This window comes from Oncorhynchus kisutch, linkage group LG20, assembly GCF_002021735.2.
Source record: "Oncorhynchus kisutch isolate 150728-3 linkage group LG20, Okis_V2, whole genome shotgun sequence".
Classification (NCBI taxonomy): domain Eukaryota; kingdom Metazoa; phylum Chordata; class Actinopteri; order Salmoniformes; family Salmonidae; genus Oncorhynchus; species Oncorhynchus kisutch.
Window position 1 is genome coordinate 22,110,826 of NC_034193.2, and position 22,735 is coordinate 22,133,560.

Below are 22,735 nucleotides of genomic sequence, written 5' to 3' on the forward strand. Positions count from 1 at the left end.
AACCGATAGAGACATACCCCAAGCGACTTACAGCTGTAATCGCAGCAAAAGGTGGCGCTACAAAGTATTAACTTAAGGGGGCTGAATAATTTTGCACGCCCAATTTTTCAGTGTTTGATTTGTTAAAAAAGTTTGAAATATCCAATAAATGTCGTTCCACTTCATGATGGTGTCCCACTTGATGTTGATTCTTCACAAAAAAATACAGTTTTATATCTTTATGTTTGAAGCCTGAAATGTGGCAAAAGGTCGCAAAGTTCAAGGGGGCCGAATACTTTCGCAAGGCACTGTATATATAAAATCACACACACTATTTAATTCATGCTTGAATTAATAACAAAATGTACTAGTGCAATGTGCTACAAAATGCTATTGGGTTTAACACTTTGCACTATTCTTTTTGGTGGCACCGGCTACAATCCTTTGAAGCCCTAGTGCAGACCCTCACACTGGCTTTCAACATTATATCAATCACATAATTGTCAGGTCTTGTTAAGTGCACCCATACTGGGCAGGGGGGGCTCTTTGAAGCCTAAGAAACAGTAGGAGGTCCATTTAGGAGAAATTACAGCTGCAGGTATGAGTGCAGAAGGTGAGGCACCACTTTGATTATACAGACCCATTCATTTTGTCCCTTAAAAGTGGCACTCCAGTCTCCTTTTCACCTAATTTAACACCTGATTTACTTAATAAAAAGGCACATCTCAGTGGTCCATGTATGTCATGACATAGCAGGGTGGCCTTTCCTCTTTTGTTCTCCATTGCTCCTCAAGCATTCAGTCCTCGATTGCCCTTCTCCTTGGAGTTTGCACTTGTGTCTAAAAGACACTATCTTGCTAAAAACATTTTTTACCCTTTCGGATGTGTACTTCACTGTTTATACTTGGAGTCTCGCTTCAACAGTAAAAGTTCAAAATACGCTTGAGTCCACTCCAACCCCTTTAACAGGAACATGAAAGGAGGGAAGCAGAGGGAGAGGAAAGCGGGGAGATGGGTTTGTTGACCGATAGTAGAATACGAATAGAAAAGGAAATGCAGACAAGATGTTCATACATCTAAAGAAATATCAATTTATTTGAATACAAACTTAGCTACATGGCATGAAAAAATATATCTACCAAAGTGCATTCAATTGAAATGTACTAACACGATTAAGAGGTTTAAAAAGAGCAATAAAATGACAAAAATGACATTCTTCAAATTCCCTTTACATGAAGTATTGATCTGGCCATAAAAACAAAAACAATGAGACATTTCAAAGCAGTTTAACAATTATTTTGATAGCAAAGCCACAAACGGTTCTATTATTTTATAAAGAGCAAATCCAGGGCAAAAACAAGGCTGTGCTATGACCACTAAACCTTAAAGAACTGGAGTGATTGTGTTGTATAGGGCAGTCCTTGAAAATCGTTGAAAACCACCGTCTTACGCTATTCCATGGCAAGGAGCTGAACAAAGTTAATGCGCTTCCAGCAGATTGAAAATAATAGAATTGAATACAAAAAAGGGACAGCCTGGTTTTTGCTCTGAATTTGATCATGAACATTTCGGCAAACCTATATTTACTTCCATTTGTGTCTTTAACAGTAAATACCCTTTTTAATATGATTGGTTGTATTTATGGTTGCTTCTACAGTTCAGTTCCCCCTGAGAACATTTAAAACAAATTTACACACAAGGCTCTCACAGACATTGCTATAGTTCTTCTCTACAAAATACTCATCAGATCAGGCCCTTTTGACCTCATATAAAAGTAAAAAGGCACAATAGCAGTTTGCAAGCCAGCTAGAATACAAACGGTTTCAAATTAATACAGACCAAGTTTTCCAATAATGAAAATACTATTCTTATTACATCATCGTTTCTAACAGTTTTGTGGGGGGGTGGTATCATAAAATAGCTTTGTGCTTATAAAGTACTCCATAGCTCCAGGAGAGGAGAGACTCCATATGGTCTTTCATATTCCTTTTCTATTCCTCAACTAATAGAATGTAAATAACATATATTCTGCCAAATGTAAAAAAAATAAAATAAAATAAAAAGAGATGGTTACAGACTGTAATCACTGGTTCATCACAAGCATTCACATTTTAACCAAACAAATCAACAGAACTTTCAGTACCGGTATCTCATGATTGCTTTTTAGATTTGTAGTCTTGTTACTTCATACACTTTCAGATAGATTTAATAAAAAGAGAATATGAAGGAGAAGAAAATGTAGGCACGAGACAGTGAAACCATGATTATGACATAGTAGTAAAACTAGTGCAACATTTACTGGGAATTATGATGTAGGGAATGTAAAAGCATGGCAATTCGTACACATTTACAAAAATGGTGCTGGTCCCTTATCTAGTGGGAGATCCCCATTCAAAAACACAGACAAAAGAACACAATGTCTGAAAAAAGACAGGCAGGACAACTTCCCTTCACTCACCAGCGTTAAAGAATGCTCCTTCACATGCACGCACACACACACACACACACTTAAAGTTCAGAAAGTCCCTCTCCATGCTCATTCAACTCCATGGAGTAATAGTCCAGTGGTCGCCTAAGGACAAAAAGCATACACAGCTTTTGACAACTGCACAATTATTAAGTGAATAAACTGAAGTATATTGTTTTCTCAGAAGGGTTGAGGCAAGATAATGATAGCGAATCATGTTTCTATTCACATTGGCGTAAAAGGGCCATCTGTGTAACTATTATGTACAGCTGCATACAGTGAAATGAGGCCTCTTCACTTAACCACTGAGGCAGGATGTGTGCGTACATAAGCACGTCTGAGTATGTATGCACATTGGAGACTGTGCGTGTGTGGCTTGAATGTGTGTTTGTGTATGATCTCACCTCTTTTTGTAGAGGTAGGTAAAGAGGGCTGCCCCCAGTCCCAGTAGCAGTAGAGCTCCAAGCACCAGGCCAATATGAAGGCCCAGGGCAGACTCTGAAAAGAACCAAAACCATCAGTCAGCTAAGCCTAAAAAGCCATTTAAATGGAGATTCTCTAAGCTTACAGAGAAGGCTTAGTCTGTGCCTAGGAAACCAGCCCATATGAAATAAACCTGTGTACTGACCTATACTCCCAAAATGAGCATATTTGACTCACATTGTCAGCCATGCTTATCTTAAAAATTAAAAATAAACACCAGGAGAGCTCTGTGCATGCTAGGGTCCATGAACTCATATCTGAAGTCTCCAATATCTGGTATGACCATTGGCTATGTCTAAATCTGTACAAAGATCGCCACCTTCTGGACAATAATGGTCAAATGTAAGTTAAGAATCTGTCCTTCATGGGAAAATTTCCACAGTTAATAACTGAAATATTCAATCTTGACATAGCAACTACAGATAATCTATCCCACTGGACTAAGTAAAGGGTACAGATGATCTGTAAAAATACAGTGTAATGCAGGACTAAACTAAATGCCTCCAGCGCTTTTCTGTGGGTTGGTTTGTTTTCATTCCATCCAATATCCTTGTCTTTGATTGGCTCTTCACCAATATCCTTAGTCTTCATTTGTTGTTAGTTCATTTGTACTTAGGCCTTCTACGACTCAAAACTAGTGGTCAGTGTGTGGTGTGTTCTCCGGGGGTATTTTCCTTAGTCGATGACTGTAGCAAAACATTTTGCACCGTAGCAAAAAGCTTTACTCCAAATGGAAACAATTTTGCTACGAAAACAACATTATCTATTGGACAAATTCAGGAAGGTCCCTCCCTGTTTCTGTCTGTTTAGTTCTGTTTGCTTACTAGTGAATATACCCATGTTAAGGCAATGAGATATTTCCTCCAACCAATGTTTGCTCACACATATCAAGAGAGCTTACGTCCAGGGATTCAATAAAGCTTTATAAGTGTGGTGTGTTCAGGCCGTTTGCGTATGCCGGGTTAAGACCAGGGTTGTGTTCAATAGGGAAAACTGTAGCAAAACATTTCAGGACGCTGTGCAGCCAAAAATGAAAACTTAGGTACATTAACCTGAAGAAAATAAATAAAAAGACCCTGGGCAGACTGTGGGTGCAAACAGCGGCTGGTAGAGCAGTCACATAGGGAGGTTAAGGGCAGTCACATAGGGAGGTTAAGGGCAGTCACACAGAGAGGTTAAGGGCAGTCACACAGGGAGGTTAAGGGCAGTCACACAGGGAGGTTAAGGGCAGTCACACAGGGAGGTTAAGGGCAGTCACACAGGGAGGTTAAGGGCAGTCACACAGGGAGGTTAAGGGCAGTCACATAGGTAGGTTAAGGGCAGTCACATAGGGAGGTTAAGGGCAGACACATAGGGAGGTTAAGGGCAGTAGTAAAACCAAAGATGGACGAATATTACATCTCCAGTCTTTTCAGCGGCTAGTACAGTGCCTATAGAGTTGCGTTCCAACGTGGGATTGAAATAGATGTTATTGTAATTTTGTCATTCATCTAAAATACTCCATTATGTCACAAATGTAATAATTTCTAATTGTATAAAGACAATTATTTGGTTGCAATTTTGTAATATTTTATATCAAGGGCGGTCAAACATCCTCCAGGAGAGCTACTGGATGTGCAGGCTTTTGTTCAAAGCCCCGCTCTAACACACCTCATTGTAGCCTAAACATCAGCTGCTCAACAGGGCCTTGATAAGCAGACTCGGGTGTGTGTTAGGGATAGATCTAAAGCCTGCACACCCAGTAGCTTCCAGATGGATGGTTGACCATGTGTTTCTACTTTTTGGTGGGTTTGGTGCCTTGATCAAGGGCACAACGTCAGGAGATAGTAGGCAAACATGGGATTAGAGACCAGCGGCCTTCTAATGTCAATACCAGATTATTCAGACTTTCATGTAGGCTACATAGACGCCACCAATTATTGGTCAAGGAGATTTGGTTAAAAGTCATGAAATTCCATCTGCCAAAATGTGTATAAACCCTTAACAGTGAATAATCAAAAATGTCTCTATAGCAGAATGTAATTTGGGAATTTCTGTGAACATAGTCTAAATGGACCAACTGGAGAAAAGACCGTTCCTGCACCTCTTTCATCCCAAGTCAAGCACTGGTTGCGTAAGTATTCTAGGGCCCTATAAAACACAGAAGGAATCCAGACAAAAACATACATTAGTAAAGGTCCGTCAGTCAAGTATTCAAAAGTCCAGGGAACTTTTTGAAAGCCTCATAAAAAAAAGAGAAGTGATTGGTAGATGGGTAACAATAACAAAACAAGACATTGAATACATATTTAAGCATGATAAAGTTAATAATTATTCTGTGGATGATGTATTAAACCACCCAGACACTAGAAAGATAAAGTTGTCCTTCTGAGCTGCTGGAGGGGAAGGAAACTGCTTAGGGAGGTCACCATGAGGCCAGTATGGTCTAGTACGGTGTCCTGGCAAAATAAATAGTAGGGGTACGCCGTACCGGTAAAACATGAGCCCATCACTATAGTGAAAACAATATGTCAAGAAAACTGTAGGCTATTACACCATTTATCATTACCATTTGTCAGAGGCATGAAATATTAGCAAATGGCATATAGCCTATGCTATAAAATGCGATGTGGTTTGATGAGAACACTTACATTTTGCCAAGGCAGATATGAGTGGCCAACACAGACAGCAGTGGACGCATAAATTTGGGCGTAATGACAATCTCCAAATGTCATTATACTTTTGGGTGTTTTGTGTAACAGATGTCTCTTTCCATTCACCACTGTTTGGAGGCTGGAAATATGCTGCGAGTGGATGAACGTGCACAGGTAGCCTAGTAAAGGATCCCTTTCAAGTGATTTTGACAATTAGATGAAAACATCATGACTGGTTGTGTTTATGCCACAACAAAAAAGGTAATAAATATATTTTAAAAGTTAAATGATACATCTTTATGACTAGGCTCACAGAGATGCTTTTGAATTTATAGGGATTCTAAATATAATTATATGATAAGGCCCAACAGCCTGCCGGCCTGCCCATATAGCAGCTGGCAGCCGCCTAAACGAATGCAGCATTTTCTGAGCTGAACTTACCAAGGTGCACCTCCAACAACACATAACACCTCACATTAGTCTGCCCAAAAACAATGATAACTTCTCCCGCCCAGTGGCATGAGGGCTATTTAGGTGAACGCTGATGCCGCACCATAAGCAGTGCCCACTTTACCAAAGGCAGGGGCAGAAAATATACTTAACACAAATATTAAAGGCAACAGGTAAAGGGTTGGTCCCATGTTTTATAAGCTGAAACAAAAGATCCCAGAAATTCTCCATACGCACAAGAAGCTTATTTCTCTCAAATGTTAAGCACAAAGTTGTTAAGCATTTCTCCTTTGCCAAGATAATCCATCCAACTGACAAGTGTGGCATATCAATATGCTGATTAAACATTATTATTACACAGGTTCACCTTGAGCTGGGGACAAAAGGCCACACTAAAATGTGCAGTTTTGTCAACACAATGCCACAGATGTCTCAAGTTTTGAGGGAGTGTACAATTGGCATGCTGACTGCAGGAATGTCCACCAGAGCTGTTGCCAGAGAGATGCAGCACTCCACCAAATGTATTTAACATAAATTATGTAGCCTACGGTAGAAAGAGTTGTACTCTGTGGTTTTTCTGTAACCCATAGACTGGAGACCAGAAAGCAATTCAGTCTATGGGTAAAAGTTCAGCAGTTCAGAAAGCAATTAATTTCAACAAACGTCTTAATTTGAATTAAACTTAACTAAAAATAAGGAGGGCTTTGTTGGAGCATAATTCTTCCTTTAAAAAAAAAAGGGAAAAAAAGAGGTAGGCCTACCTGTTTGACGGACGCAATTATGCGAATCCATAGATTTGTCGGTATAGCCAAATCCTTGAATATCGGTCACCATGCACTCTTTAAATGCCTCCGTGTGTGGGTTTTGGTGTGGTACCAGATAATATAAAAGCGTTCTATAACAATGCTTAAGTCCATGATACCTTATGCTAGAAACAAGCTTTACAATGCCCACAAAAGACGTGACTGATGCACATGGGGATATATTGATTAGTCTCCATGACATTCTGAAACTGAGCCGTGGCCTTCAAAATTGGAGACAAAAAAATATATATACTTTCCTATTTTGTCCCTATTAATTGAGCTTTCACTTTCTGAAAATGTTAAAAACCAAGGCAGCTTTTAAGGATGCAGTTCTGTCGTTGGGTTAAGCGACGGCCGAGTAGCCAGCAGTTTTCTGCACCGGTCGAGCCTCTGTCTGTGTGGAAAGGTACATTTTGAAAGTGCAATGCTTCGATTCATAATGATGTCTAATATTTCATTATTTGCAAACAGCGACCGTTTCATTGCAAACAAGACACTCTGGTTTGACATTGGAGAAATACAGTGCCTATTTCTCTGTCCAGTCTTCCCTGAAACATCTATCTTGATTATCCACCTTTCTTTTGAGACTTTCAGAGCGACATTTTCTTGATTGCAAGTAGTTCTTCACCAATCTATGCTCAAAGAAATATAGAAAACAAATTTCAAAAGAGACATTGGTGAATTTGTCAGTGTAATCAGAATGAAAATATTAGGATATGTTATTGACGTTAAACTAATTATATAGCCTAGTAACCAGATACGTAAAAAATTGTATCATAGGCCTTTGAATTGGGCTGCTATTATGTTCTGCCGACTATTAGCTGAGAAACAAATTGGCCTGAGGCCAAACCCATTGCCAAACCCCACTGTACACTATTTTAGATTAGCAGGGATAGGAGGTTGGACATTTTGTGTCTCGCCCAGAGTGCATGTGCGTGCACACATAGGTGGTCTTGTACTGGGAAGAAATGTAATCTACTTTCACCCCTGGTTCAATGGCTGTCAAATGACAGAGTGAAAAGAATACAAATATTCCAGAACATGCTACAAGGCACTAAAGTAATACTGCAAAGAAACAGCAAAGGAATACACTTTTTGGCCTCAATACAAAGCCTTATGTTTGGGGCAAATCCAAAAACATTGAGTAACTGCCTGCTTATTTTCAAGCATGGTGATTGCTGCTTCATGGTATGGGTATGCCTGACATCGGCAAAGACGGGAGTTTTTCAGGATGAGTTAAACAGGAAAAATCAGTCTGCTTTACACCAGACACTGGGAGAGAAATTCACTTTTCAGCAGGACAATAACCTACAACACAAAGTAAAATCTACACTGGAGTTGCTTACCAGTAGTGGCCAAGTTAAAGTTTTGACTTAAATCTGCATGAAAATCTATGGTAAGACTTGAAAATTGTTGTCCCCAACACCTTGACAGTGCCTGAAAATAATAATGGGCAAATATTACACAATACAGGTGTGCAAAGCTCTTAAGACTTGCCCAAGAAGATTCACAGCTGTAATCGCTGCCAAAGGTGTTTCTAACATGTATTGACTCAGGGGGTGAATACTTATATAATCAAGGTATAGTAGTGTTTCATATATATACACTGCTCAAACAAATAAAGGGAACGCTTAAACAACACAATGTAACTCCAAGTCAATCACACTTCTGTGAAATCAAACTGTCCACTTAGGAAGCAACACTGATTGACAATACATTTCACATGCTGTTGTGCAAATGGAATCGACAACAGGTGGAAATTATAGGCAATTAGCAAGACACCCCCAATAAAGGAGTGGTTCTGCAGGTGGTGACCACAGACCACTTCTCAGTTCCTATGCTTCCTGGCTGATGTTTTGGTCACTTTTGAATGCTGGCGGTGCTTTCACTCTAGTAGCCACACAAGTGGCTCAGGTAGTGCAGCTCATCCAGGATGGCACATCAATGTGAGCTGTGGCAAGAAGGTTTGCGGTGTCTGTCAGCGTAGTGTCCAGAGCATGGAGGCGCTACCAGGAGACAGGCCAGTACATCAGGAGACGTGGAGGAGGCCGTAGGAGGGCAACAACCCAGCAGCAGGACTGCTACCTCCGCCTTTGTGCAAGGAGGAGCAGGAGGAGCACTGCCAGAGCCCTGCAAAATGATCTCCAGCAGGCCACAAATGTGCATGTGTCTGCTCAAATGGTCAGAAACAGACTCCATGAGGGTGGTATGAGGGCCTGACGTCCACAGGTGGGGGTTGTGCTTTATACAGCCCAACACCGTGCAGGACGTTTGGCATTTGCCAGAGAACACCAAGATTGGCATATTCGCCACTGGCGCCCTGTGCTCTTCACAGATGAAAGCAGGATCACACTGAGCACATGTGACAGACGTGACAGTCAGGAGAAGCCGTGGAGAACGTTCTGCTGCCTGCAACATCCTCCAGCATGACCGGTTTGGCGGTGGGTCAGTCATGGTGTGGGGTGGCATTTCTTTGGGGGGGGGGGGGGGGGGGGGGTGCACAGCCCTCCATGTGCTCGCCAGAGGTAGCCTGACTGCCATTAGGTACCGAGATGCGATCTTCAGACCCCTTGTGAGACCATACGTTGGTGCGGTTGGCCCTGGGTTCCTCCTAATGCAAGACAATGCTAGACCTCATGTGGCTGGAGTGTGTCAGCAGTTCCTGCAAGAGGAAGGCATTGATGCTATGGACTGGCCCGCCCGTTCCCCAGACCTGAATCCATTTGAGCACATCTGGGACATCATGTCTCGCTCCATCCACCAACTGTCCAGGAGTTGGCGGATGCTTTAGTCCAGGTCTGGGAGGAGATCCCTCAGGAGACCATCCGCCACCTCATCAGGAGCATGCCCAGGCGTTGTAGGGAGGTCATACAGGCACGTGGAGGCCACACACACTACTGAGCCTCATTTTGACATTACATCAAAGCTGGATCAGCCTGTAGTGTGGTTTTCCACTTTAATTTTGAGTGTGACTCCAAATCCAGACCTCCATGGGTTGAAAATATGAGAGAGGCCTGTAATTGTCATCATAGGTACACTTCAACTATGACAGACAAAATTAGGAAAAAAAATCCAGAAAATCACATTGTAGGATTTTTAATGAATTTATTTGCAAATTATGGTGGAAAATAAGTATACCTTATTTACATAAGTATTCCGACCCTTTGCTATGAGACTCGAAATTGAACTCAGGTGCATTATGTTTCCTTTGATTATCATTGACATGTTTCTGCAACTTGATTTGAGTCCACCTGTGGTAAAATGATTGGACATGATTTGGAAAGGCATGCATGTCAGAGCAAAAACCAAGCCATGAGGTCAAAGGAATTGTCCGTAGAGCTCCAAGACAGGAGATTGTGTCGAAGCACAGATCTGGGGAAGGATACCAAAACATTTTTGCAGCATTGAAGGTCCCCAAGAACACAGTGGCCTCCATCCATCAAAGTGGCCAGTGATTTCAAGACAGTTGAAGTCGGAAGTTGACATGCACCTTAGCCAAATACATTTAAACTCATTTTTCACAATTCCTGACATTGAATCCTAGTAAATATTCTCTGTCTTGGGTCAGTTAGGATCATCACTTTATTTTAAGAATGTGAAAAGTCAGAATAATAGTAGATAAATATTTCTTTCAGCTTTTATTTCTTTCATCACATTCCCAGTGGGTCAAAAGTTTACATACACTCAATTAGTATTTGGTAGCATTGTCTTTAAATTGTTTAACTTGAGTCAAACATTTCAGGTAGCCTTCCACAAGCTTCCCACAATAAGTTGGGTGAATTTTGGCCAATTCCTCCTGACAGATCTGGTGTAACTGACTCAGATTTGAAGGCCTCCTTGCTCGCACACGCTTTTTCAGTTCTGCCCACAAATGTTCTTTGGGATTGAGGTCAGGGCTTTGTGATACCTTGACTTTGTTGTCCTTAAGCCATAACTTTGAAAGTATGCTTGGGGTCATTGTCCATTTGGAAGACCCATTTGCGACCAAGCTTTATCTTCCTGACTGATGTCTTGAGATGTTGCTTCAATATATCCACATAATTTTCCAACCTCATGATGCAATCTATTTTGTGAAGTGCACCAGCCCTCCTGCAGCAAAGCACCCCCACAACATGATGCCGCCACCATCGTGCTTCACGGTTGGGATGGTGTTCTTCGGCTTGCAAGCCTCCCCCTTTCTCCTCCAAACATAACTATGGTCATTATGGCCAAACAGTTCTATTTTTGTTTCCTCAGACCAGAGGACATTTCTCCAAAAAGTATGATCTGTGTCCCCATGTGCAGATGCAAACCGTAGTCTATGGATTTTACGTGAGTGGGAATACAGATATGCATCTGTTGGTGACAAATACCAAAAAAAAAAAGGAAGTGGCGTGGATCGGGAAAAACGGTCAGTATTTGGTGTGACCATTTGCCTCACACAGCACGACACATCTCCTTTGCATAGAATTGATCAAGCTGTTGATTGTGGCCTGTGGAATGTTGTCCCACTCCTCTTCAATGGCTGTGCGAAGTTGCTGGATATTGTCAGTAACTGGAACACGCGGTCGTACACGTCAACCCAGAGCATACTAAACATGCTCAATGGGTGACATGTTTGGTAAGTATGCAGGCCATGTAAGAACTGGGACACATTCGGCTTCCAGGAAATATGTACAGATCCTTGGAACATGGGGCTGTGCATTATTATGCTGAAACATGAGGTGATGGCGGCAGATGAATGGCACAATAGTTGGCCTCAGGATCTCGTCATGGTATCTATGTGCATTCAAATTGACATTGATAAAATGCAAATGTGTTCATTGTCCATAGCTTATGCCTGCCCATACCATAACCCCACATGGGGCACTCTGTTCACAATGTTGACATCAGCAAACCGCTTGCCCACACAACGCCATTCAGGTGAAATGAAGAACGCTTTCTTCTTCATCACCTAACGTATTGCACAAGTTGACTGCAGGTAATTTACTTAAAAAGTAGCTACAATTATACTTAAAGCACTTCAAAAGAAAGTTTCAAATGGTATTGACAAACACCAGGTATACCGCCCAAGTCTAACACTCACTTGTCTTTCCCTTTTATTTTAGTAGACACATTTTTGTCAAAATGATAAAATCACACAATGCAACAAGGGATGTAGCCTAGAGTCAGAGATAGACCATGTTGATTGGCATGTGGAATGATGTCCAATGGGGTTGCAATGTAAAAGTGGGAGGCAAGGATCAGGTCGGCTCCATTCCTCCTCGCTCGGCAGAGATTTCAGAAAAGCTAAAATTGTGAGCTATGTCAGGGGGGCTGACATAGTAAGGGGGGCTGACATAGTAAGGAAGAGAAGCAAGAATAACCAGAGGATGGGAAGGAGTGGCTCACCTCATTTGCCACTCTACTCTCCAACAGACACTTTTGATAGGATCACCTACTTTCGAAAGAACCTAATGAATCCCCCACACGCAAAATATCAAATAAAATAATTGAAAGAGAACCTCCCCATTTCGGATAGTTTTCTTCCATCTTTGTGCCTCGTTAACACAACCCAGTTTAGTGAATGTTGTTCAAGCGGGGGCTCACCAGTGCTCATGCGTCGGTCAGTAGCCGGGCCGTTACAGGTGTCCCCCTGGGTGGGGGAGGTCTGGAGGATGAGGGCCCTCTGGTGGTCCGACAGGGCCTGGATGTTTCCCTGCACACGCAGCCACCCGGCAGCACAGGAGAAGTTGGCCACTGACACACACACACACACACAAAAATTACTCTACTATTATAGAAAACATAAAACCAAATCCCACATCCTATTGCACAATGTTATGTGCGGGTATATCAATTAGGAAATGTATTATGAGTGTGCCCCAGTGGACGCTCATGAGAGGAGGAAGGGGAGGACCATCCTACTCAGTAAATCTTTTTTTTAATATATATATATTTTTACATTATCCTTATTAATCAGACTGGTTTTTACATGGACGATACATTGGAGATAATGTAAGACAAGTACTGGATACAATAGAACACTAGGAAATATATGGGAAACCAGGCCTGGTATTCATAGCTGAATTTGAAAAGGCCTTTGATAAAGTACGACTGGAGTTTATATACAAATGCCTGCAATACTTCAATTTTGGAGAATCTCTTATAAAATGGGTTAAAGTTATATATTGTAACCCTAGGTGTAAAATAGTAAACAAAGGCCACACTTCAGAAAGATTTAAACTGTCAAGAGGAATAAAACAAGGTTGTCCACCATTGGCATATCTATTCATCATTGCCATCGAAATTAAATGTTTGCTGTTAAAATCAGAGCCAACAATAAAATGAAGGGATTAGAAATCCAGGGTTTAAAAACACAGGTGTCATTGTAAACTGATGAGTAATGTTGTTTTCTTTTAAATCCACAAATAGAATCACTCCACAGCTTCATATATGATCTAGATACTTTTTCTAACATCTCTGGATTAAAACCAAATATGATAAGTGCACTATATTAAGTAATGGATCACAAAAAAAAAATTTTTACATTACCGTGTAGATTACCAATAAAATGGTCAGATGGGTATGTGGACATACTCGGTATAGATATCCCGAAAGAAAGACATTCTCTCACAACATTACATTTGAATAGAAAGTCAACAAAAATAGACAAGATCTAGCTACCATGGAAAGGAAAATACAGTTGAAGTCGGAAGTTGACATACACCTTAGCCAAATACATTTAAACTCAGTTTTTCACAATTCCTGACATTTAATCCTAGTAAAAAAAATCCCTGTGTTAGGTCAGTTAGGATCACCACTTTATTTTAAGAATGTGAATTTGTCAGAATAATAGTAGAAGATAAATATTTCTTTCAGCTTTTATTTCTTCCATCACATTCCCAGTGGGTCATTGGTTTGCCTACACTCAATTAGTATTTGGTAGGAGTGCCTTTAAATTGTTTTACTTGGGTCAAATGTTTCAGGTAGCCTTCCACAAGCTTCCCACAATAAGTTGGGTGAATTTTGGCCCATTCCTCCTGACAGAGCTGGTGTAACTGAGTCAGGTTTGTAGGCCTCCTTGCTCGCACACACTTTTTCAGTTCTGCCCACAAATGTTCTATGGGATTGAGGTCTGGGCTTTGTGATGGCCACTTCAATACCTTGACTTTGTTGTCCTTAAGCCAATTTTGCCACAACTTTGGAAGTATGCTTGGGGTCATTGTCCATTTGGAAGACCCATTTGCGACCAAGCTTCATCTTCCTGACTGATGTCTTGAGATGTTTTTTCAATATATCCACATAATTTTCCACCCTCATGATGCCATCTATTTTGTGAAGTGCACCAGCCCTCCTGCAGCAAAGCACCCCCACAACACAATGCTGCCACCCCCATGTTTCACGGTTGGGATGGTGTTCTTTGGCTTGCAAGCCTCCCCCTTTTTACTCCAAATATGACGATGGTCATTATGGCCAAACAGTTCCATTTTTGTTTCATCAGACCAGAGGGCATTTCTCCAAAAAGCACAATCTTTGTCCCCATGTGCAGTTGCAAACCATAGTCAGGCTTTTTTATGGCAGTTTTGGAGCAGTGGCTTCTTCCTTGCTGAGCGGACTTTCAGGTTACATCAATATAGGACTCGTTTTACTGTGGATATAGACTCTTTGTTACCCGTGTCCTCCAGCATCTTCACAAAGTCCTTTGCTGTTGTTCTGGGATTGATTTGCACTTTTCGCACCAAAGTATGTTCATCTCTAGGAGAAAAAACGTGTCTACTTCCTGAGTGGTATGACGGCTGCATGGTCCAATGGTGTTTATACCACCTGTTTATATCATACTGTTTGTACATGAAATTGCTCCCAAGGATGAACCAGACTTGTGGAGGTCTACTATTTCTTTTCTGAGGTCTTGACTGATTTCTTTTCATTTTCCCATGATGTCAAGCAAAGAGGCACTGAGCTTGAAGGTAGGCCTTGAAATACATCCACAGGTACACCTCCAATTGACTCAAATGATGTCAATAAACCTATCAGAAGCCATGAGATCGTTTTCTGGAATTTTCCAAGCTGTTTAAAGGCACAGTCAACTTAGTGTATGTAAACTTCTGACCCACTGGAATTGTGATACAGAAAAATTATATGTGAAATAATATGTCTGTAAATAATTGTTGGAAAAATTACTTGTGTCATGCAGAAAGTAGATGTCCTAACCAACTTGCCATAACTATAGTTTGTTAACAAGAAATGTGTGGGATGGTTTAAAAACAGGTTTTAATGACTTCAAGTGTATGTAAACTTCCGACTTCAACTGTATGTATGTATGTACAGTGGGGCAAAAAAGTATTTAGTCAGCCATTAATTGTGCAAGTTCTCAAACTTAAAAAGATGAGAGAGGCCTGTAATTTTCAACTTAGGTACACTTCAACTATGACAGACAAAATTAGAAAAAAATCCAGAAAATCACATTGTAGGATTTTTAATGAATTTATTTGCAAATTATGGTGGAGAATAAGTATTTGGTCAATAACCAAAGTTTATCTCAATACTTTGTTATATACCCTTTGTTGGCAATGACAGAGGTCAAACGTTTTCTGTAAGTCTTCACAAGGTTTTCACACACTGTTGCTGGTATTTTGGCCCATTCCTCCATGCAGATTTCCTCTAGAGCAGTGATGTTTTGAGGCTGTTGCTGGGCAACACGGACTTTCAACTCCCTCCAAAGATTTTCTATGGGGTTGAGATCTGGAGACTGGCTCCCTCGATCTGGAGACTGGCTGGCTTCTGCTCACCGTTCTTGTGATCATTTTGACCCCACGGGGTGAGATCTTGCGTGGAGCCCCAGATCGAGGGAGATTATCAGTGGTCTTGTATGTCTTCCATTTCCTAATAATTGCTCCCACATTTGATTTCTTCAAACCAAGCTGCTTACCTATTGTAGATTCAGTCTTCCCAGCCTGGTGCAGGTCTACAATTTTGTTTCTGGTGTCCATTGACAGCTCTTTGGTCTTGGCCATAGTGGATTTTGGAGTGTGACTGTTTGAGGTTGTGGACAGGTGTCTTTTATACTGATAACAAGTTCAAACAGGTGCCATTAATACAGGTAACGAGTGGAGGACAGAGGAGCCTCTTAAATAATAAGTTACAGGTCTGTGAGAGCCAGAAATCTTGCTTGTTTGTAGGTGACCAAATACTTATTGTCAACCATAATTTGCAAATAAATAAATAAAAAATCCTACAATGTGATTTTCTGGAATTTATTTTTCTCATTTTGTCTGTCATAGTTGAAGTGTACCTATGATGAAAATTACAGGCCTCTCTCATCTTTTTAAGTGGGAGAACTTGCACAATTGGTCGCTGACTAAATACTTTTTTTGCCCCACTGTATGTATGCATGTATATATATATATATATATATATATATATATATATATATATATATATATATATATATATATATATATATAGGGGATTGGAAATGATGCAGACAATTACATTAGAAGCTACAATCTGCCTGCAATATTAAAGGTGATCCACCCCCTAAAAAGTCCCCTCCTGTTGCCAGTGTCAATTCCCTCCTGATATGAACTGAAGCGATGTCTCATCCAGTGGCGCAATTAATGTTTCCTCTCCAAGCACCGAGTAGCCCTGTCCATTTTCTCTCATTAATGTATGTAGAGTCTTCCCAGTCAAATCCTGTCCTGCCCTCAGTGGAAGTGTTGGAACTCTTTTCCATCCATCCATGATGAGCCTGTCCTCCACAGAAGCTGCTGAACACCTCAATTCATGCCTCATTCAATCACTGCTGTGATCCTATCCCCACACTAAGTAGCCCTCTCATTCCCCATAATATGTCTATTCAATGTTTTAGGTTAAAATAAAACAATGCTTTTTTAAAAACACACTTTGTCCTCTCTGTGCGTTCTGCACCTATACCGTGGGTCTGCCATGTTCAAGTCACCAGCCTCCACTGGTGTGCCCTTGTTTGCAACCCTGTGTGTTTGTTATCTCTGTAATGCAAGAGTGTTGTGTCTCACCCTGCAGGTAGAGGGCAGAGATACCACAGTGACATCTTTCTTCCAGGTAGCCAGCCACATCCATCTCACTGTGACTCTGCACTAGTCCACTGCAGTCTGACACAGAAAGAGAGCAACAGATAGAGAGAAAGAAGAAAAGAGTGAGCTTTAGTATGGTTAAGGACGGTACATAAGCCATTAGAGATACTAATGATTTGAGACCACTTGATTGAACATTATACTATGTATTACGCACTTAAAAATGCAACACCTCGAATACGCTATATCAGATAAACTGTCTAGTCATGCAGCAGAATTATTCCTCTAATCATTCCGGAAATATGTGCTACTAGCGTCAATTTCCATTTACACTTTTCTTAAAATACTCATAAAAAGCCCAATTTCCCAAGAACTATGGATGACATGGCTTACTTCCTGGGTGCTCCTGCCAATCACCGGAGAGGGGTGCCAAGCATAGGTCGATGTCGCTGGAGAAGGCGGGGCTGGGGCAGATGTTGGTCAAGCGTGGGGTGGGGGAGGAGCTGGTCCAGGAGGAAGGGCTTCTCGCCTCACAGCAGGAGCAACGGCTGAGAGACACAGGACCTTCCTCCACTGACCTGTAGCGTACACAGAGATGCGTGTGCACACACATGCAAGGTATATTTATTGACACTAAGGCCTAGATTCAATCAGATTGATGTTAACTGGCGATAGTAGACACCCACATAGCTGATGTTCGAGATGTCGGAGGAGCTGCGTTTGAGCTGTCAAATCGGTGAGCAGCTGTTCTTGTGATCATTGCCACGAAGCCATACCTGTCCCACTCGCGTTAGAAGTTCAAAACGAGAAAGCGTAGCCTATATAGAAATAGGGCCGGGACTATACCAGTATCACTGGAAAGCAGCTTTAACATTGGAAACAAACATCATTATGTTGTCATTCAGAGTCACCTATTTTTCAAACTTCAGCACACAATATTTTACATACAGCAGGTTTATAAAGGACCAAAGAGTTGTCTACTTCGTGTTTTCATTTTTGCCATGGAAAGAATATTGCGATACTGGTATCGTCTTGGCCCCAATAGAAATAATGATGCTCAAATTGAAAATCATTCAACAACAAAAAATAACGAGAATTTCTATCAGCCTAATTGTGGTGTAGATTACATCTCACATTCCATTGTTCGAACTTGTAAACAAGGCTGCATGCTATCTCTCTTAATCCGACTCGGTGCAGTCAATGGCAATGTCCGGTTTAGATATAATTGCGGCAGCCGCTTGTGGATTTGACAGCTTTCTAACGCATTTCCACCTCTGACACTGTAAAAGCATCAGCTATGCGGATGTCAGCTAAAGCGGATCGGACTGAACCGGGCCCGAAGAAAAGACTGTCTAGCTTCACTTGACCTATATACCTTGATGAAGAGTTTTATTCTCAGTAGTAAAAACAAATTAATTTCATTCCTACCTGAGTACAGGCATCACCTGCTGCCCTCTGGTGGCTGAGAGTTTAATGAGAAGTCTCAGGTCATTACTGAACACTAGGGTGTCTCGGAGAGTGCTGTTGGTTAGGGTGGTACCAGCTCTACACACAGTGACTGTGTCAGAACACAGCACTACGGCTCCATTGGCCGGAATTGTGGCCCCCTCGGGAAACACCTGGTCTGTGAGAGAGATAGCGGAGAGATTATAGACCAGGTGAGGGAGGGAACGTGTGAGAGAAATATACATTTTTTGTTATATTTGTTCCGTTTATTTCTATCCAGGTTACTGTTTATTAGGGAAACAAAACGTTTCAAAATGTTATGCAAATAGTCCCTCCCCGTTTCACACCATTTCTTTTTGATTCATGCCTAGTGAACATCACCCTGCTCTCACCTGCTCCGGTGACGTTCCCGATGAGGTAGAAGCCGTTGTGGTCGGTGAAACTGGTCAGGGGTAGGGCCATGGTCGTACCGGTGCGATTCTCTTCAAACACTGTCAGGACCAGGCCCTGTAGGGAGGTCAGGGGCGGTCCTAGCAGCTCCACAAACCCCCTCTGCCGGCTGTGGTTGGTCCAGCGAGCACCGCCCACCTCACTGATGACCACACCCTCAGGGGGAGGGGGTGGGCGGGGACAAGAGTTCTCCCTCAGAGGTGTGGGTGGGGCCACCTGAAGAACAATATAATTGATAGGCGTTCAATGGTACAATAGCTTGCCAATTGAACAGGTGCCCTGGCTATCTAATAGACAGACTGGGGCCACGTCTGAAATATCTCCTTTCTAGTACACGGGAAGATGCCAGATAAGTAAATGTTTTCTTTCTAGTTAAGCAATGGCCAAACAATGAGCAAAATACAACTGGTTAGAACAGAGTTGTGCCGATGTTGTCATACTTGTATTCGTGATCGTATCCATTTTTTTAAATCACACCTGATACTCGTAATCAGATTTACTCGTGATCGGAAAACCCAGCAAGCAAGCATGCAGTGGCTTGGATCACGACAGACGACGTCAGCAATGGACAGACAAAGTAGACCTACTAAACAACCCCAAGTAGACAGACTAAAACCACCATATAGCCTGAGCAAAGTCAACAGGAAATAACTAGATTGAACAACAACAACAACGACTAATTTATACACAATGTTTGGAGAAGGGGAGACTTGTGTCCTAAGACGACTGACTGTGTGAGTGTCTGTTCGGGGAAAATGAGAGTGGCTTGTTCTAATCCAACCGCCCCGTTTCCTTACAGACAGAAGAACTAGCCAATAGTTGTTTGGAGCACACAGCACTTCACACTGTTTGAGGGAGAGAGAGACGCGTGTTGGCAAGTGAAAATTATTTTTTCCCCCCAATCACGGATAATTACAAAAATACCCGTGTCATATTCGTATTTGGGAAATTCTCCATATCCGTTACAATACTTGTTTTGTCTGAGTACTCGACACAAGCATTTCGCTGCACTCGCAATAACATCTGCTAACCATGTGTATATGAACAATACATTTGATTTAGAGTGGTTCCATTCCAATAAGTTAACAAAATTGGAGGAGAGAGAAATTTTTATAGTGAAAAGACTGCAAGTATCATTGAGGGCAAAGGGCATGGCATATTATGGTTGTTTTAGCATCCTTATTTATGCAATTATACTCAACAAAAATATAAAATGCAACAGCTTCAAATATTTTACTGAGTTAAGGTTCATATAAGGAAATCAGACAATTGAAATGAATTCTTTAGGCCCTAACCTATTGATTTCACGACTGGGAATACAGATATGCATAGGTTGGTACCTTAAAAAAAAAGGTACACACCCCTATCTGGTGTGACCACAGTTTGCCTCACGCAGCGCAACACATCTCCTTTGCATGTTTTTTGTGGCCTGTGGAATGTTGTCTCACTCCTCTTCAATGGCTGTGCGAAGTTGCTGGATATTAGCGGGAACTGGAACACATGGTTGTACACGTCGATCCAGAGAATCCCAAACATACTCAATGGGTGATATGTCTGGTGAATATGCAGGCCATGGAAGAACAGGGACATTTTAAGCTTCCATGAATTGTGCAGAGATCCTTGCATCAAGGGGTTGTGCATTATCATGCTGAAACATGAGGTGATGGTGTCAGATGAATGGCACGACAATGGGCCTCAGGATCTCGTCACGGTATCTCTCTGCATTCAAATTGCCATCGATAAAATGCAAATGTCTTGGTTGTCCATAGCTTATGCCTGCCCATACCATAACCCCACTGCCACCATGGGGCACTCTGTTCACAACGTTGACATCAGCAAACCACTCGCCCCTACTACGCCATACACGTACGTAAATTTACCAATTCTATTCTCTGACAACAGCTTTGGTGGACATTACTGCAGTCAGCATGCGAATTGCACTGAGACAAAACTGCACAATTTAGAGTGGCCTTTTATTGTCCCCAGCACAAGGTGCACCTGTATAATGAATAGGGTTGCAAAGGGTCGGAAACTTTCCGGTAAATTTCAATACATTTCCCGGAGTTTTCCATGGGAAGATAAGCCCGGGTATTTTGCATAAATTCAACAAAAAAGTTAGCTTATAACAGTGACCCTTTTTTGTGGGATACACACAAGGCAATTCTAGGTCTTGTGGCATATTTTGGTTAAACTATCCCCAATTCAATGGAATTGCAACCCTCTGCATGCACAGTGCACTCTTCCATCACATGTACAGCTGATTCTCAAGATCTTGCACACTAATGAGATATTATTGAGCCCACACTACTACACTGTCTGAGCCAAGGATTACATGCTTTCTGGTAAATTTGGATTATAATACTGGGTGGGGTGAATATATTTTATACGACAAACATGATTTTTTTGTTAACTAGTAAATAGTAGCCTACAGCATTGTGTGTTTAAATAATTTCTAACTTGTTAACAATTTCTGCTAGTTAGTTTTTGCTACCATGTGGGTTTTAGCTTGCTTAAGCCTGCTAACTAAGGAGTGTTCATTCACCTGTTTCCATACATGTTTCATTTAAAAACATTTCTTACAAAGGAGTTAAATCTAACTGTTTAACTATTTATATGTACATTGTATTTGTAAAAAAAAAAATACTAATCTTTACAGGAAAATGCCACGGGCACTATCTGATGTGTGGAGACATTTACCTGCAGCTAATGTAGAAGGAAAAGCTGTTTACGTTTGCAAATACTGTGCCAAATCATATGCGAAGAATGCAACAAAGATGCAGAATCATCTGGCCAAGTGCATAAAGTTCCCTCAGCACTCACAACAAGCAACCTCTGACAAAAGTCATTCTACCTCTATTCGAGGTGAAAACTATGAATCAGACCAATAGCAATAGCAAAAGCTCACGGTCCTCCTGAATCTAAGTTTTTTGACTCAATGGAGAAAAGTTGTCAGAGAAATGCTGATGAATGTCTTGCTCGAGCTGTGTATTCAACTGGTTCACCTCTGATGCTCACAGGCAATGTGTATTGGAAGTAGAGGTCGACCGATTAATCGGAATGGCCAATTAATTAGAGCCGATTTCAAGGTTTCATAACAATTGGAAATGTGTATTTTTGGACACCGATTTGGCCATTATTATTTTTACACCTTTATTTAACTAGGCAAGTCAGTTAAGAACACATTCTTATTTTCAATGACGGCCTAGGAACGGTGGATTAACTGCCTTGTTCAGGGGCAGAATGACAGATTTTACCTTGTCAGCTCGGGGGATTCAATCTTGCAACCTTCCGGTTAACTGGTCCAACACTCTAACCACCTGCCTTACATTGCACTCCACGAGGAGCCTGCCTGTTACGTGAATGCAGTAAGAAGCAAAGGTCAGTTGCTAGCTAGCATTAAACTTATCTTGTAAAAAACAATCAATCATAATCACTAGTTAACTACACATTGCATATAATCGATGCGGTGCGCATTCGCGAAAAAGGACTGTCGTTACTCCGTGTACCTAACCATAAACACATTCAAATCAATACACAAGTATATATTTTTTAAACCTGCATATTTAGTTAATATTGCCTGCTAACATGAATTTCTTTTAACTAGGTAAATTGTGTCACTTCTCTTGCAACAGAGTCAGGGTATATTCAGCAGTTTGGGCCGCCGGGCTCGTTGCGAACTGTGTGAAGACTATTTCTTCCTAACAAAGACAGCCAACTTCGCCAAACGGGGGATGATTTAACAAAAGCACATTTGCAAAAAAAGCACAATCGTTGCACGAATGTACCTAACCATAAACATCAATGTCTTTCTTAAAATCAATACACAGAAGTATATATTTTTAAACCTGCATATTTAGCTAAAAGAAATCCAGTTTAGCAGGCAATATTAACCAGGTAAAATTGTGTCACTTCTCTTGCGTTTATTGCACACAGAGTCAGGGTATATGCAACAGTTTGGGCCGCCTGGCTCGTTGTGAACTAATTTGCCAGAATTTTACGTAATTATGACAT

At 41.3% G+C, this 22,735-nt stretch overlaps 1 protein-coding gene across 1 annotated transcript in view; it reads right to left on the reverse strand.

Annotated features, from left to right (window-relative positions):
• Nucleotides 1–1,046: 1,046 nt before the first annotated feature.
• LOC109865818 (uncharacterized) overlaps nucleotides 1,047–22,735 on the reverse strand; it is a 28,470-nt gene continuing 6,781 nt past the window's right edge. The window contains exons 6-12 of the mRNA XM_020454277.2: nucleotides 18,667–18,940; nucleotides 18,257–18,452; nucleotides 17,222–17,406; nucleotides 16,811–16,906; nucleotides 12,384–12,533; nucleotides 2,851–2,944; nucleotides 1,047–2,551 (exon numbers count right to left, since the gene is read on the reverse strand). Of these exons, the coding sequence (XP_020309866.1) occupies nucleotides 2,488–2,551; nucleotides 2,851–2,944; nucleotides 12,384–12,533; nucleotides 16,811–16,906; nucleotides 17,222–17,406; nucleotides 18,257–18,452; nucleotides 18,667–18,940 (1,059 nt within the window). The 3' untranslated portion in view covers nucleotides 1,047–2,487. The remainder of the gene's footprint in view (nucleotides 2,552–2,850; nucleotides 2,945–12,383; nucleotides 12,534–16,810; nucleotides 16,907–17,221; nucleotides 17,407–18,256; nucleotides 18,453–18,666; nucleotides 18,941–22,735) is intronic.